General features: G+C 37.9%; 1 protein-coding gene across 1 annotated transcript; it reads right to left on the bottom strand.

The window, feature by feature from the left end:
• Positions 1-1,564: 1,564 nt before the first annotated feature.
• LOC148564126 (uncharacterized) lies at positions 1,565-2,329 on the bottom strand. Its single transcript, XM_088487006.1, has one exon. The coding sequence runs from the start codon at positions 2,327-2,329 to the stop codon at positions 1,565-1,567; it is 765 nt and encodes a 254-aa protein (XP_088343132.1).
• Positions 2,330-14,263: the final 11,934 nt, after the last annotated feature.

The raw sequence follows: 14,263 nt of genomic DNA, 5'->3' as shown, positions 1-14,263 counted from the left end.
CACTGATGTGAGTTATTATTACTTAATGCGACCCGGTGCACTTGCCGGTGAGTTTAGGTGTTGGAATTCTGTTTCCAATCCATCAAGCTTCATTCTTATGATGTTGGATGGTAGCTCTCTAATGGCCTTGAAATTGGCTATGTATGCAAACCATGCAACCTCTTCGAGCATCATTAATTGCTCATCTAGAAAGCTTTCGTTTAAACCAGGACTATGAGCTTCATTGTCCATATGTGGGATCCTTAATAGGTGGTCAGCCACCTTATTTTCTGCTTCACTTATGTCCTTGATTTCAATGTTGAACTCTTGGAGTAGTAGGATCCATCTGATTAATTTAGACTTGGATTCTTGTTTGGTTAACAAGTATTTGAGTGCTGCATGGTCAGTAAACACAACTACTTTAGAACCAATAAGGTAAGACCTGAATTTATCAAAATCAAAGACTATAGCAAGGAGTTCTTTTTTTGTGGTGGTGTAGTTCCTTTGGGCTTCATTAAGCACCTTGCTTGCATAATAAATGACATGCACTAGCTTGTCTCTCCTTTGTCAAAATACAGCACCAATGGCAAAATCTGATGCATCACACATCAATTCAAAAGGCAAGTCCCAGCTTGGTGGTACTATAATAGGTGCAGAGGAGAGCTTTTAAGCTCCTCAAAAGCTTGCATAGATTCTCTATCAAATATGAAGGGTACATTAGAGACAAGCAGGTTGCTTAAAGGTTTAGCAATTTTTGAACAATCTCTAATGAACCTTCTATAGAAGCTAGCATGTCCCAAAAAGCTCCTAACTGCTTTGACATTGCAAGGTGGGGGGTAACTTTTCAATCACTTCCACCTTGGCTCTATCTACTTCTATGCCTTTCTTAGAGATTTTGTGACCAAGGGCTACCCCTTTGGTAACCATAAAATGACACTTTTCCCAGTTCAAAACTAGGTTAGTCTCTTAGCATCTCTTGAGCACCAAGGCAAGATGGTGTAAGAAATTAGGAAAGGGGTCATCAAACACTAAGAAATCATCCATGAAAACCTTAATGAATTTCTGAATCATGTCAGAAAAAATGGACAGCATACACCTTTGGAATGTGGCAGGTGCATTGTACAAACCAAAGGGCATACGTCTATATGCAAAAACACCATAAGGGCAAGTGAAAGATGTCTTTTCTTGGTCCTTAGGATCCACTACAATCTGGTTGTAGCCTGAATATCCATCCAAGAAATAATAGTACTCGTGCCCAGCAAGCCTCTCCAACATTTGATCCATGAAGGGTAGAGGGAAATGATCATTCCTTGTGGCTTCATTGAGTTTTCTGTAGTCTATACACATGCACCATCCGGTCACTATTCTTGTTGATATTAGCTCATTCCTTTCAATTGGTACCATTTTGATTCCCCCTTTCTTGGGGACTACTTGAACAGGACTCACCCAAGGACTATCTAAGATAGGGTAGTTCACCCCTGCTTTCCAAAGCTTTAACACTTCCTTTTGCACTACTTCCTTCATTGATGGATTCAATCTTCTTTGTGGCTGGATTGAGGGCTTGGCATCCTCCTTAAGAAGTATCTTATGCATGCACATTGAAGGGCTTGGCATCCTTGTGTTGTTTCAGCACCTTAATGAGCTCTTCCTCTTGTTCCTTGCTCAAGGTTGAATTGATGATTATTGGATAAGTATCATTGCTCCCCAAGTAAGCATACTTCAAGTTTGAAGGTAGAGTCTTCAATTCCAGCTTTGGTGCTTCCACTTTCTCCTTTCTTGTCTTGTCTAGCATGATTGAGCTATCCATGCTTCCTTGTGGTAATTCACTACATGATGTTGGTTGCTCTTGCTCTATTGCATCTTCAAGTTTGTCTTCTTCTAGAACTCCTTGAACCAATGTCTTCATTGTGTCTACCATCATACACTTTCCAATGGACTCCTTTGGGTAACTCATAGCAATAAAAATATTAAATACCATCTTTTCTTCACGAAGCCTGAGGACCAATTCTCCCTTTTGTACATCAATTATAGCTCCCGCTGTTGCTAAGAATGGCCTCCCTAGTATGATTGATGTATTGGCCTCTTCTTCCATGTCAAGCACTACAAAATCTGTTGGGAAGATGAAGTCACCCACCTTAACTAACAAGTCCTCCACTACTCCATGGGGGAACTTGAATGTTCTGTCTGCTAGTTGGAATGCCATTCTTATTGGCTTAGCCTCTTCAATTCTCATTCTCTTCATCATGTCCAAGGACATAAGGTTGATGCTAGCTCCCAGGTCGCACAATGCTTTTTCAATGCTAATGTCTCCTATCATGCATGGGATTTGAAAGCTTCCAAGATCTTTCATCTTTTGGGGAAGCTTCTTTTGTATGATGAAACTGCATTCTTCTGTGAGCACTACAGTTTTCTTTTCTCCCCAGTTCCTTTTCTCAACAGATTTCCCTCGGCAAGTATACCGAATTGTCGTCAAGTAATAACTCACAAAAGAGTGAGGTCAAATCCCATAGGGATTGATTGGTCAAGCAACTTTAATTGGAGGAATGTTCTAGTTGAGCTAAGCAGAATTTGGTTTGAGAGTTGCAGGAAATTAAATGGCGGGAAAGTAAATAGCAAAAAATGTAAATGTTGGAAATAAAGAGCTGAAAATAGATGACGGAAAATAAATTGCAGAATCTTAAATGAGAATGGGGAAAATGATCATAAAAGTAATTGGCAGAAATTAAAGAGAATGGGTAAGATCAGAAATGGGGAGTTCATCAGGCTTAGGAGATGTTGCATCCTCCGGATCAAGTTCATTTTCATCTCTTCCTCAATCAATGCATTCATTGATCTCCTTGGCAATCTTAAGTGATTGAATTCCAATTCCTTGCTAATTCAATCTCTCAAATCTTGATCAATAGCCAATTCCTTGGTCCAATTGCTCATGAGAAGAGATGAGGTATGGTCACTGATTATACCACATGTATTTCCAAATTAAAATGTTGGTAGGATTATATGTCACTATATCCATCCAAACCCCAATTTGGTCCAACATGAGAAAGCATTTCTAGCATGTTCTCTTCATTCCTCTTCCAAGGTTCCGAAGAGATCCAAGTATGAATAGCTTCTTTTCCAAGATAACTACTCAATTGGGTGAAGATTGAAAGCTTTCTAGTAAAATCAAGAGAAAAGAAAGAAGAAGAATAATGAAAACTATTATTGATCCATCAAATTACAACAGAGCTCCCTAACCCAATGAAAGGGGTTTAGTTGTTCATAGCTCTGGGAATGGAAAACAAAGATGGAGAATGCATTCTGAAAAGTTAAACTAGAAGTTGCAGAGAAAGTAAAAAATACAGAGAGTAATTCTAATAATGCCCAAAAGCTCTTTTCTAGTTCAAAGTTCTCCCTATTTATACTATTCTTCTGATTTTCTAGTTTCTTCTTCAAGTCTTGGATATAGGCCTTTGGATCTTGAGTTGAAGCAGTTATCTTCTTCAGTGGGCTCAGCTTTACTTACAGAGAAAGTGTGCAGTAGATATGGACTTTAGCTTGGGGCGTTAGTGGTGTTAACGTTAAGTAAAACTGTGGGGTCGAGAACGTTAGTGACAATCACCTTTTTCACTAACGTTCCTAACCCAAAAATGGTCCACGTTAACCTCAACGTTAGTGGCACTAACGTGACCACTAACGTTGCTTCTTGGCCCTTCGCAAACGTTACTGGGGTTTACCTTTTCCAATAACGTTGAGAGTACCCCTTTCTTCCTACGTTAGAGTTCACGTTAGTATAGTTAACGTGGCCTTTAACGTAGGCTTGCCAAATCTTCGAGAGCATTAGTGACACTTACCTTTGTCACTAACGCTTCAAAACGCCCCTACTTCCCACGTTAGAGTTCATGTTAACTAGGTTAACGTGACTTCTAACGTGGTATTGATAGCCATCTCCAACGTTAGTGACAAAGATGAGTGTCACTAACGTTGGATCATCATCCCTCTTCTCCACGTTAGCTTCCACGTTAATGTAATTAACGTGGCAACTAACGTGGCTCATAGTGGCTTAATCCATCGTTAGTGACAAAGGTGAGTGTCACTAACATTGGTGATTCCTTGCTCCCTCCACGTTAGAGTCCACGTTAACTAGGTTAACGTGACTCTTAACGTGGCAAATATGAGCTTAGTCCAACGTTAGTGACAAAGGTGAGTGTCACTAACGTTGGCATTATCTTCCTCATCCACGTTAAGAGTCACGTTAACTCAGTTAACGTGAACTCTAACGTGGCCAGCTGCCACTTTGGAACGTTAGTGGCACTTACTTTTACCACTAACGTTGGAGTTCTACTTCTCTTCCACGTTAGCTTCCACGTTAACAACGTGGGCTATGATGGCTCACGAAGGCGTTAATGGCGATCACTTTTCTCATTAACGTTACAAGTTAGCCTCCATTCCACATTAGTGGTCACGTTAGCTAGACTAACGTGGCTACTAACGTGGTTCTTTCTTGCTTCTTTTGTCCTGAAATCAAGCAATAAAGTGCATCAAAGCTCTAATCCAAGTTATGAGACATGCATCATTCAATTTTGTCATTTAATTCATGCATAATTCTCATGAAATCATGTAAAATTAACAATGTTTACTTGAATCAAGATGTAAGTGATTATTTACCCAAAACATGCTTATTTCCTAAGAAAATGCATGAAACTACCCTAAAACCATAAAGAAAAGGTCAGTGAAACTGGCTAAAATGCCCTGGCATCAAATTGTCGTCAAGTAAAAACTCACAATAGAGTGAGATCAAATCCCACAGGGATTGATTGGTTGAGCAACTTTAATCAGAGGAATATTCTAGTTGAACTAAACAGAATTGGATTACGAATTGCAGGATTTAAATGATGGGAAACGTAAATAACAAGAAATGTAAATGACGGGACGGTAAATAGATGAATGTAAATTTCATAAAAGTAAATGGTAGAAAGTAAGTTGCAGAAAAGTAAATGGGAATGGGGGTAATAAACATCAAAGTAAACAGCAAAATAGAGAATGGGAAGATAAGAATGGGGAAGCTCATTGGGTTCAGGAGATGTTGCATTCTCTGGATCAAGTTCATTCTCATCTCTTCCTTAATCCATGTAACTCATTGATCTCTTGACAATCTTAGAAGATTGAATCCCAATTCCTTGGCAATTCAATCTCTCTAAGCTTGAACAATTGCCCAATTCGTTGATCTAATTGCTCATGGGAAGAGATGAAGTACGATCACTGATTATACCACATATTTTTCTAGATCAAAGTATCGGGAGGATTATATGTCACTATATCCGTCCAACCCTCAATCTAGTCCAACATGAGAAAGCATTTCTAGCATGATTTCCTCATTCCTCTTCCAAGGCTCCGAGGAAATCCAAGTATGAACAATTTCTCTTTCGAGACAATTGCTCAATTGGATGAAGATCGAAAGCTTTCAAGCAAATCAAAGAGATTGAAAAGAAGAAGAATACAAGAACTATAATTGATCCATTGAATTACAACAGAGCTCCCTACCCAATGAGGTGGGTTTAGTTGATCATGGCTCTGGGAATGGAAAATGGAAATGTAAATTACATTGGAAGTAAAACTGAATATAGAGAAAAGCAAATTTGGGTGTTTATAATCCTGGATCCCCTAGGTCCAAATTCCCTTTCTAGTTCAAAACTACCCCTATATATACTACTTCTCTGATCTTTAGTTGATGCAAGTCTCTAGATGTGGGCCGTTGGCTCAGTTGAAGCAGTTATCAATCTCGTTGGGCTTTGCTCAGCTTGTTGGAGGAGTTTGAGTTAGGCAGAAGTCACGTTAGTTTGGCCGTTAGTGTGAGTAACGTGATGTGCAAATTCCTGGCTCGAAGACGTTAGTGACACCAACGTGGCCACTAACGTCCTAAAACCTCTTTGATTCACGTTAACCCAGTAATTAGTGGCACTAACGTGAAACTTTCCTCCCAAACCATGAGCTATTTTCTTCACCATCTCCTTCATTAAATGAAGCTCTCTAATCCTTATTACAAGAACAAAGAGAGCTTCTCTCTATTCTCCAAAGGCAAGAAGAAGAGTAAAAGGAGCTAGGGAGGCTAGGAACCATGGTGGCTACCATGACCGAAGCTGTTGACCGCATAGCCTCCCACCTATGTTCATGCAATCAAGACACCCCCATTGATGAATGTGGAGGATCAATCAAAGAGCGTAGGGAGGAGAAGAACTTAGAGCTTCAAGGTGAAAAAAAATAGTTGAAGTAAGAATTGCAACAAGAGGAGGAAGTTGAAATCATGGGTAGTGAAGAAGTGGTTGGAAAATTGAGGAAAATTGATCAAGAAGTGGATTTTATCATTAATGATTTTTTGTCCACACTTACCAATCCCCTTGATGATCTTGTTGAGCCTTCCCCGGTTGAATTTGAAATGGGTGTTGATGTAGATCTTACACAACCTCCGAGGTACGATTTGAGTGATGCGAAAGAGCTAGAAGAAATTGGTAAAGAAGAGGTTAAATTAGAAGAAGCTTATCAAGTGATTGAAGTCCCTAAAAAATGATGGACGGGAGTAGAATTTGCCTTGACAAAACCATTGGAAGCATCTCTCCCTAGGTCACCATCATCCATTACATCATTCAAGTGGGTAAAATTCATATCTCTTAGCTTTCTTATTCCGCTTAAATATGGTTTACCTGAAATAGATGGTCAACTTAGGATGCTTTGTGGGTTGAAGAGTAAAAGAGAGATGATTAGTGGTTGGCATTGTAAATCAAAGATCATTAAGGTTGAAGCTTCAAGGTTTAAGTGAATCGGTTGGTATATATAATTCGCAATTGATTGAGTCTAGGAGGTTGATTCGGTATATTAACAAGAATTCTGCTTGCTTACCATCACTACAACATTTTGGGTCTATGGCAACGGTTTTTTTGGTCACAGTAAAAAACTGTAATCATAGACCCTCTATGGTCACGATTTTTTAGGGTGACCAAAAAAAAAAAGCTATGGTCACATTTTTTTTTGGAAAGGGTTACAATAGAGTACCTATGGTCATAGTTTTTTAAAAAAGGGTGGCCAAAAAGGGTCTATGGTCACGGTTTTAAGGGGTGACCTAAAGGGGTCTATGGTCACGGTTTTGAAGGGTGGCCTAAAAGGGTCTATGGTCATGGTTTTTTACAGTGACCAAAAAGGGGCTATGGTCACGATTTTTTAAAAAAAGGTGACCTAAAAGGATCTATGATCACGATTTTGAGGGGTGACCTAAAGGGGCCTATGGTCACGGTTTTGGGGGTGGCCTAAAAGGGTCTATGGTCATGGTTTTGGGGGTGACCTAAAGGTGTCTATGGTCACGATTTTTTACAGTGACCAAAAAGGGTCTATGGTCACGGTTTTTCGGAAGGGTGACCTAAAAGGGTCTATGGTCACAGTTTTGGAGAGTGACCTAACGGGGTCTATGGTCACGGTTTTGGGGGGTGACCTAAAGGGGTCTATGGTCACGGTTTTGGAGGGTGACTTAAAGGGGTCTATGGTCACGGTTTTGGGGCGACCTAAAGGGGTCTATGGTCACAGTTTTAGGGGTAACCTAAAAGGGTCTACGGTCATGGTTTTAGGGGGAGACCTAAAGGGGTCTATAGTCACGGTTTTTCGAAAGGGTGACCTAAAAGAGTCTATGGTCACGGTTTTGGAGAGTGACCTAAGGGGGTCTATGGTCACAGTTTTGGAGGTGACTTAAAGGTATCTATGGTAACGTTTTTGGAGGATGACCTATAAGGATCTATGGTCACGATTTTTCAAAAGAGTAACTGATGAGTGGATAATTTATACGCTTTTTGACATTGTTTTTAGTATGTTTTTAGTGGGATCTAGTTACTTTTAGGGATGTTTTCACTAGTTTTTATGTTAAATTCACATTTCTGGACTTTACTATGAGTTTGTGTGTTTTTCTGTGATTTCAGGTATTTTCTGGCTGAAATTGAGGGACTTGATCAAAAATCAGATTCAGAGGTTGAAGAAGGACTGCTGATGCTGTTGGATTTTGACCTCCCTGCACTCAAAGTGGATTTTCTGGAGCTACAGAACTCAAACTGGCGCGCTTCCAATTGCTTTGGAAAGTAGACATCCAGGGCTTTCTAGCAATGTATAATAGTCCATACTTTGTCCGAGTTTAGACAATGTAAAGAAGCGTTGAACGCCAGTTCTACGCTGCTGTCTGGAGTTAAATGCCAGAAACAAGTCACAAACCAGAGTTGAACGCCAAAAATACGTTACAACCTAGCGTTCAACTCCAGAAAGAGCCTTTGCACGTGTAACATTCAAGCTCAGCCCAAGCACACACCAAGTGGGCCCCGGAAGTGGATTTATGCATCAATTACTTACTTCTGTAAACCCTAGTAGCTAGTTTATTATAAATAGGACTTTTTACTATTGTATTAGACATCCTGGATTGTATTCTGATCCTGTGATCACGTTTTGGGGGCTGGCCATTCGGTCATACCTGGACCATTCACTTATGTATTTTTAACGGTAGAGTTTCTACACTCCATAGATTAAGGTGTGGAGCTCTGCTGTTCCTCAAAGATTAATGCAAAGTACTACTGTTTTCTATTCAATTCATCTTATTTTGCTTCTAAGATATTCATTCGCACTTCAACCTGAATGTGATGAAAGTGACAATCATCATCATTCCCTATGAACGCGTGCCTGACAACCACCTCCGTTCTACCTTAGATTGAATGAGTGTCTCTTAGATCTCTTAATCGGAATCTTCGTGGTGTAAGCTAGAATGATGGCGGCATTCAAGAGAATCCGGAAAGTCTAAACCTTGTCTGTGGTATTCCGAGTAGGATTCAATGATTGAATGACTGTGACGAGCTTCAAACTCACGAGTGCTGGGCGTAATGACAGACGCAAAAGGAGGGTGAATCCTATTCCAGCATGATCGGGAACCTCAGATAATTAGCTGTGCCGTGACAGGGCATCTTGGACCATTTTCACAAAAGGAGGGGATGTAGCCACTGACAACGGTGATGCCCTTGCATAAAGCCAGCCATAGAAAGGAGTAAGACTGATTGGATGAAGATAGCAGGAAAGCAGAGGTTCAGAGGAACGATTGCATCTCCACACGCTTATCTGAAATTCTCACCAATGATTTACATAAGTATTTCTATCCTTCTTTTATTACTACACTTCGAAAACTACATAATCATTTATTATCTGCCTGACTGAGATTTACAAGGTGACCATAGCTTGCTTCATACCAACAATCTACGTGGGATTCGACCCTTACTCACGTAAGGTATTACTTGGACGACCCAGTGCACTTGCTGGTTAGTTATGCGAAGTTGTGAAGATATGTTTAGACCATGGTTCTGTGCATCCGTTTTTGGTGCCATTGCCAGGGAATCAATTTCAAATAATAATTCACAACCTGAGTAACAATTTCGCATACCAAGTTTTTGGCGCCGTTGCAGGGGATTGTTCGAGTTTGGATAACTGACGGTTCATCTTGTTGCTCAGATTAGGTAACTTTCTTTTTGTTTTCTTTTCAAAAAGTTTTCAAAAATCTTTCAAAAATTTCTCCTTTGTTTTCGAAAAAAAAAATGTTTTCAAAAATATATTTTTCTGCAAAATTTTTAAGAATGAATTCTAGTGTTTCATGAAGCATGTGAAGCCTGGCTGGCTGTAAAGCCATGTCTAAATTCATTTGGACTGAGGCTTCCAATTTGTTATCAAGAGCAAGTTAGTTGGTGCTAATCCACCTACTACTGTTCATGATCTACCTGTTACATGCTAAAGCTTGGCTGGCTATTAAGCCATGCCTGACCCTTTGATTGGAGCTTTAGGCTAAAGAGCATAAGATTCCTGGAATTCATATTAAAAATTTTGGAATCCTTATTTTTGTTTTTCAAATAATTTTCGAAAAAATACAAAAAAAATTAGAAAATCATAAAAATCAAAAATATTTTTTGTGTTTCTTGTTTGAGTCTTGAGTCATGTTATAAGTTTGGTGTCAATTGCATGTGCATCTTGCATTTTTCGAAAATAATCATGCATTCATAGTGTTCTTCATGATCTTCAAGTTGTTCTTGGTAAGTCTTCTTGTTTGATCTTTGCATTTGCATGTTTTGTGTCTTTTCTTGTTTTTCGTATGCATTCCTGAATTATTTATGTCTAAGCATTAAAGAATTCTAAGTTTGGTGTCTTGCATGTTTTCTTTGCATTAAAAATTTTTCAAAAATGTGTTCTTGATGTTCATCATGATCTTCATAGTGTTCTTGGCGTTCATCTTGACATTCATAGCATTCTTGCATACATTCATTGTTTTGATCCATAACTTTCATGCATTACATCATTTTTCTTGTTTTTCTCTCTCATCATAAAAATTCAAAAATCAAAAAAATATCTTTCCCTTTTAAAATTTGGAAAATTAGATTTGACTTTTTCAAAATTTTTTAAAATCTAGTTGTCTTTATGAGTCAAATCAAATTTTCAATTTAAAAATCTTATCTTTTTCAAAATCTTTTTCAAAAATCAAATCTTTTTCAATTTTCTTAGTTATTTTCGAAAATTTTTAAAATATTTTTCAAAAATCTTTTTCTTATTTTTATGTCAAATTTTCGAAAATAACAATAACAATTAATGTTTTGATTCAAAAATTTCAAGTTTGTTACTTACTTGTTAAGAAAGATTCAAACTTTAAGTTCAAGAATCATATCTTGTGATTTCTTGTGAATCAAGTCATTAATTGAGATTTTAAAAATCAAATCTTTTTCAAAAACTAATTTCAATCATATCTTTCTATCTTTTTTTAAAATTTGATTTCAAAATATCTTTTCTAACTTCTTATCTTCTTATCTTTTCAAAATTGATTTTCAAAATTTGTTTCAACTAACTAACTAATTTTTTGTTTGTTTCTTATCTTTTTCAAAACCACCTAACTAACTCTCTCTCTCTAATTTTCGAAAATATCTCCCTCTTTTTCAAAAATTCTTTTTAATTAATTAATTATTTTAACTTTTGATTTTAAACTTTTCAAAAAATTACTAACCTTTTTCAAAAATTATTTTCGAAAATCCTCTCCCTCGCTCATCTTATTCTATTTATTTATTCATTTACTAACATCTCTTCCTCACATCAGTAACCTAAAATGATTAGATTGAATACTATTAATTTTTTAAATTAAAAAATTATTTAAAAGTTAAAACTAATTAATAAATTGATAAATAAATATTATATTTTTAATATAATTTAATTAAACTATGGTTGAATTTCAATAACTATTCTGCCTTCTAAATTAAAAATTAATAATTTAATAATATTTTTAAAATAATTTTTAAAAAATTAAATTAAATTTTAAATTACTCTATATCTTTTTTTAATTAAAATTATTAAATCCTAACCCTAAAATTTAAAACACACACTAACCCTCCTAACCCTATCCCTCCCCTACCCTTACCCCCTCACCTTCTCACCCACGGTTAGAAAGAAAGAAAGAAAGGAAGAAAGAAATAAAGAAATAAAGAAAGAAAGAAAGAGAGGGAGGTGACGGCGCCGGCGGGGCTGGGTGCCGCCGTCGCCGTCGTTGTTGCAGAACCGAGAAGGAGAGGGAGGAATCGTTAAGAGAGAGGGACGTCGTCGAGCCAAATGCAAGAGAAAAAGGGGGCCACCGAAATCCACGCCGCCGCTAGAGGGATCATAGCACATCGATGCTGCCGTCAAGATCGCGGTCGTCGTCATCCAATGTCGCCGTCGCATTGCCATTGAAGAATAGAGGGAGAAGAGAACGCAAGCCAGTGGCCCAAGGGGAGCCGTTGCGGTGTCGCCGTCGCCACTGTTTGGGTAGTCACCAGAGGGAGCCGTGGCTATCCGCACCGCCGTCGGAGCTGCTACTCCATTCCGTCGATGTCTGCGTGCTCAAGTATGTTTGTTCCCTTATCCTCTGACCCTTTCGCCAAACAATGTACCAAATTCCTAAGCTAAAAAGCAAATTGAGCTTTAGGGTTAGTTGTGCGGAGTTGTGAAAAGGAGTTAAGATTATAATCGTGCGCACCAAGTTTTTGGCGCCGTTGAGATCACAATTTCGTGCACCAACCACACTATTTCACCTATGTATGCTTTATACCCTATGAATATCCTGGTATTTGAAACTATATATATATATATATATATATATATATATATAGTTTCAAATACCAGAAAAGTCATATGACATAACCTATAAGGAAAAAGCAATAAGGTCTCAACATATATGTATATGCCAAAACTTTTGCTTTTTTTTCTAATGCGTTTAAAAGTGAAGTTAATATGAACCACTTTTATTTTGTATCAATTTTTTAGGACCAAAATTTTTATAAGTGGGGTAGGATGTAAAATTCTGGATTTTTGAAAAATAAATAATGTTATTTATGATTTATTATATTTACCCAAAGTTATATTTTTTGAGATTTTTATATTAATTGGACAATTTTCATATTCAAAATTTAAAGCTTTAGTAATCAAAAAAATAATGAGAATTTTATGTGCTTAATTTTGAATATTTAGATTTTAGCTTTATTTTATGAATAAAGGAAAATTAACTTGATTATCTCTAATTATTGAATTAGAGTATATATTCAAAAATAGTTTGTAAGTTGATGGTTTAATAGTCATTTTTATAAATATTAGTGTTGGATTAAAATTGATTTTCAATTACTCTATTATCCTTAATTTTATTAAAATTACCAAACTACCCAAAATACTAATTTACTAAACACTCCTCAAAAATCCTAACCCTAATTTCTAATAACACACACCCCCAACATTCCCGAGCCACCACCCTCACGAGACACACACACATGGACTCACCTTACTCACTCTCAACTTTACCAACGCACTCACATACACTCAACTCCCTCATTCTCGCTTATCAAACACAAACACACGCACAGCAGAGGAAGAGAGGGAGAACAGAAAAGGGGAAGCAGAGAAGAAAGGGAGATGGCGCCTTGGGCGTTCCTGCCATCATCACCGCCACTGTGTCATCGAGAGGAGAGAGCCTGTAGAGAGAGATCGTGTTGAGAGAGGAGGAACCATCGAGCCACGGGTCCCGCCGTCCTCACATCGCCGTTATCAATGACTCGTCTATCGTCGTTGAATCCGTGTTGTCATCGCTGCCAGTCATCGTCACCACTGTGGAGCTTTTGCATCGCCGTTGCCGTCGAAGCAATGAGGAGAGAGAAGTAGGTCGCTCATAAGAGGGAACCTACACCACTGTTGAGCTGTTGTGCACTGCTAAGAGCTATGGTGTGGCCGTCAGGGAATTAGAACCGTGAGAGAGAGGTACCCAGTCGAGCTGCTGGGGGCTGCGCTGCCGTGCCTCTAGCTGCCGGAAAGCCGCACTGATGTCGTCGTTCCTTTACTGCTTGACGAACGGATTTTGCCAGTAAAGAATTCACAAAGAATTCTCGTTGCAAGTATAGTTTCTAAACCAACAAAGAACCTTTCATACAAAAATTTGGCTGTCACAAAAGCAAACCCAATAAAAAATAAACCGAAGTATTTAAACCTCGGGTCGTCTCTCAAGGAATTGCAGGGAGGTGTGTTTATTATTGGTTATGAGATTTTATCTTTTTGGGTTTTGAAATAAGGAACAAGGAAGTAAAATGGCAAGAAAGTAAATTAATAACTAGAAAAACTCTTGGCAAGGTATGAGAACCAGACGTCCTATCCTAGTTATCCTTATCAATTGTGATGAGAATTGTCCATTGCTCCCACTTAGTTAACCCTTACCGAATAAAGAAAAGTCAAGTGGACTAATCAATTTGATTCCTCAAGTCCTAGTCAACTCCTAAGGAAAGACTAGCTTTAGAGGGATCCAAATCAACCAGCAACTTTCAATTAACAATCAACAAAGGAGTTTGATAGCTCAAGAATCTCCAATCACTCAACCAAAGCCAAGAATATAAAAAGCTAATTTAAAACCCTCCCAAGCATTTTGTCAAACGCTTGAAAGGCATAACATAAAAGCATAAAGAAGTAATAAAGGATAATAAATTCCAAATAACCAATTGCAAGCATTAATAACATAAATAGAAGAAAGCAATCATAAATCTAAAATTCCTCAAATTGCATTAAAGAAGAAATTCAAGTCTGACATTAGAATTCATGCATTTGGACCTCTGTTGCTCAAGTTATGGTCGATTTAGTACGAAGAGGTCAGGCTAAACAGCTTTAGCAATTCCTTCAAATTCTTGTATTCCTTCCACTTTTGCATGCTTCCTTTCCATCCTCTAAGCCATTCCTGCCCTATAAACCTGAAATCACT

The sequence above is a fragment of the Arachis ipaensis genome, chromosome B5 (assembly GCF_059453495.1).
Source record: "Arachis ipaensis isolate K30076 ecotype BB chromosome B5, ASM5945349v1, whole genome shotgun sequence".
Classification (NCBI taxonomy): domain Eukaryota; kingdom Viridiplantae; phylum Streptophyta; class Magnoliopsida; order Fabales; family Fabaceae; genus Arachis; species Arachis ipaensis.
Note: the sequence above shows the minus strand (reverse complement) of the source record. Positions and strands in the feature narration are given on the sequence as shown.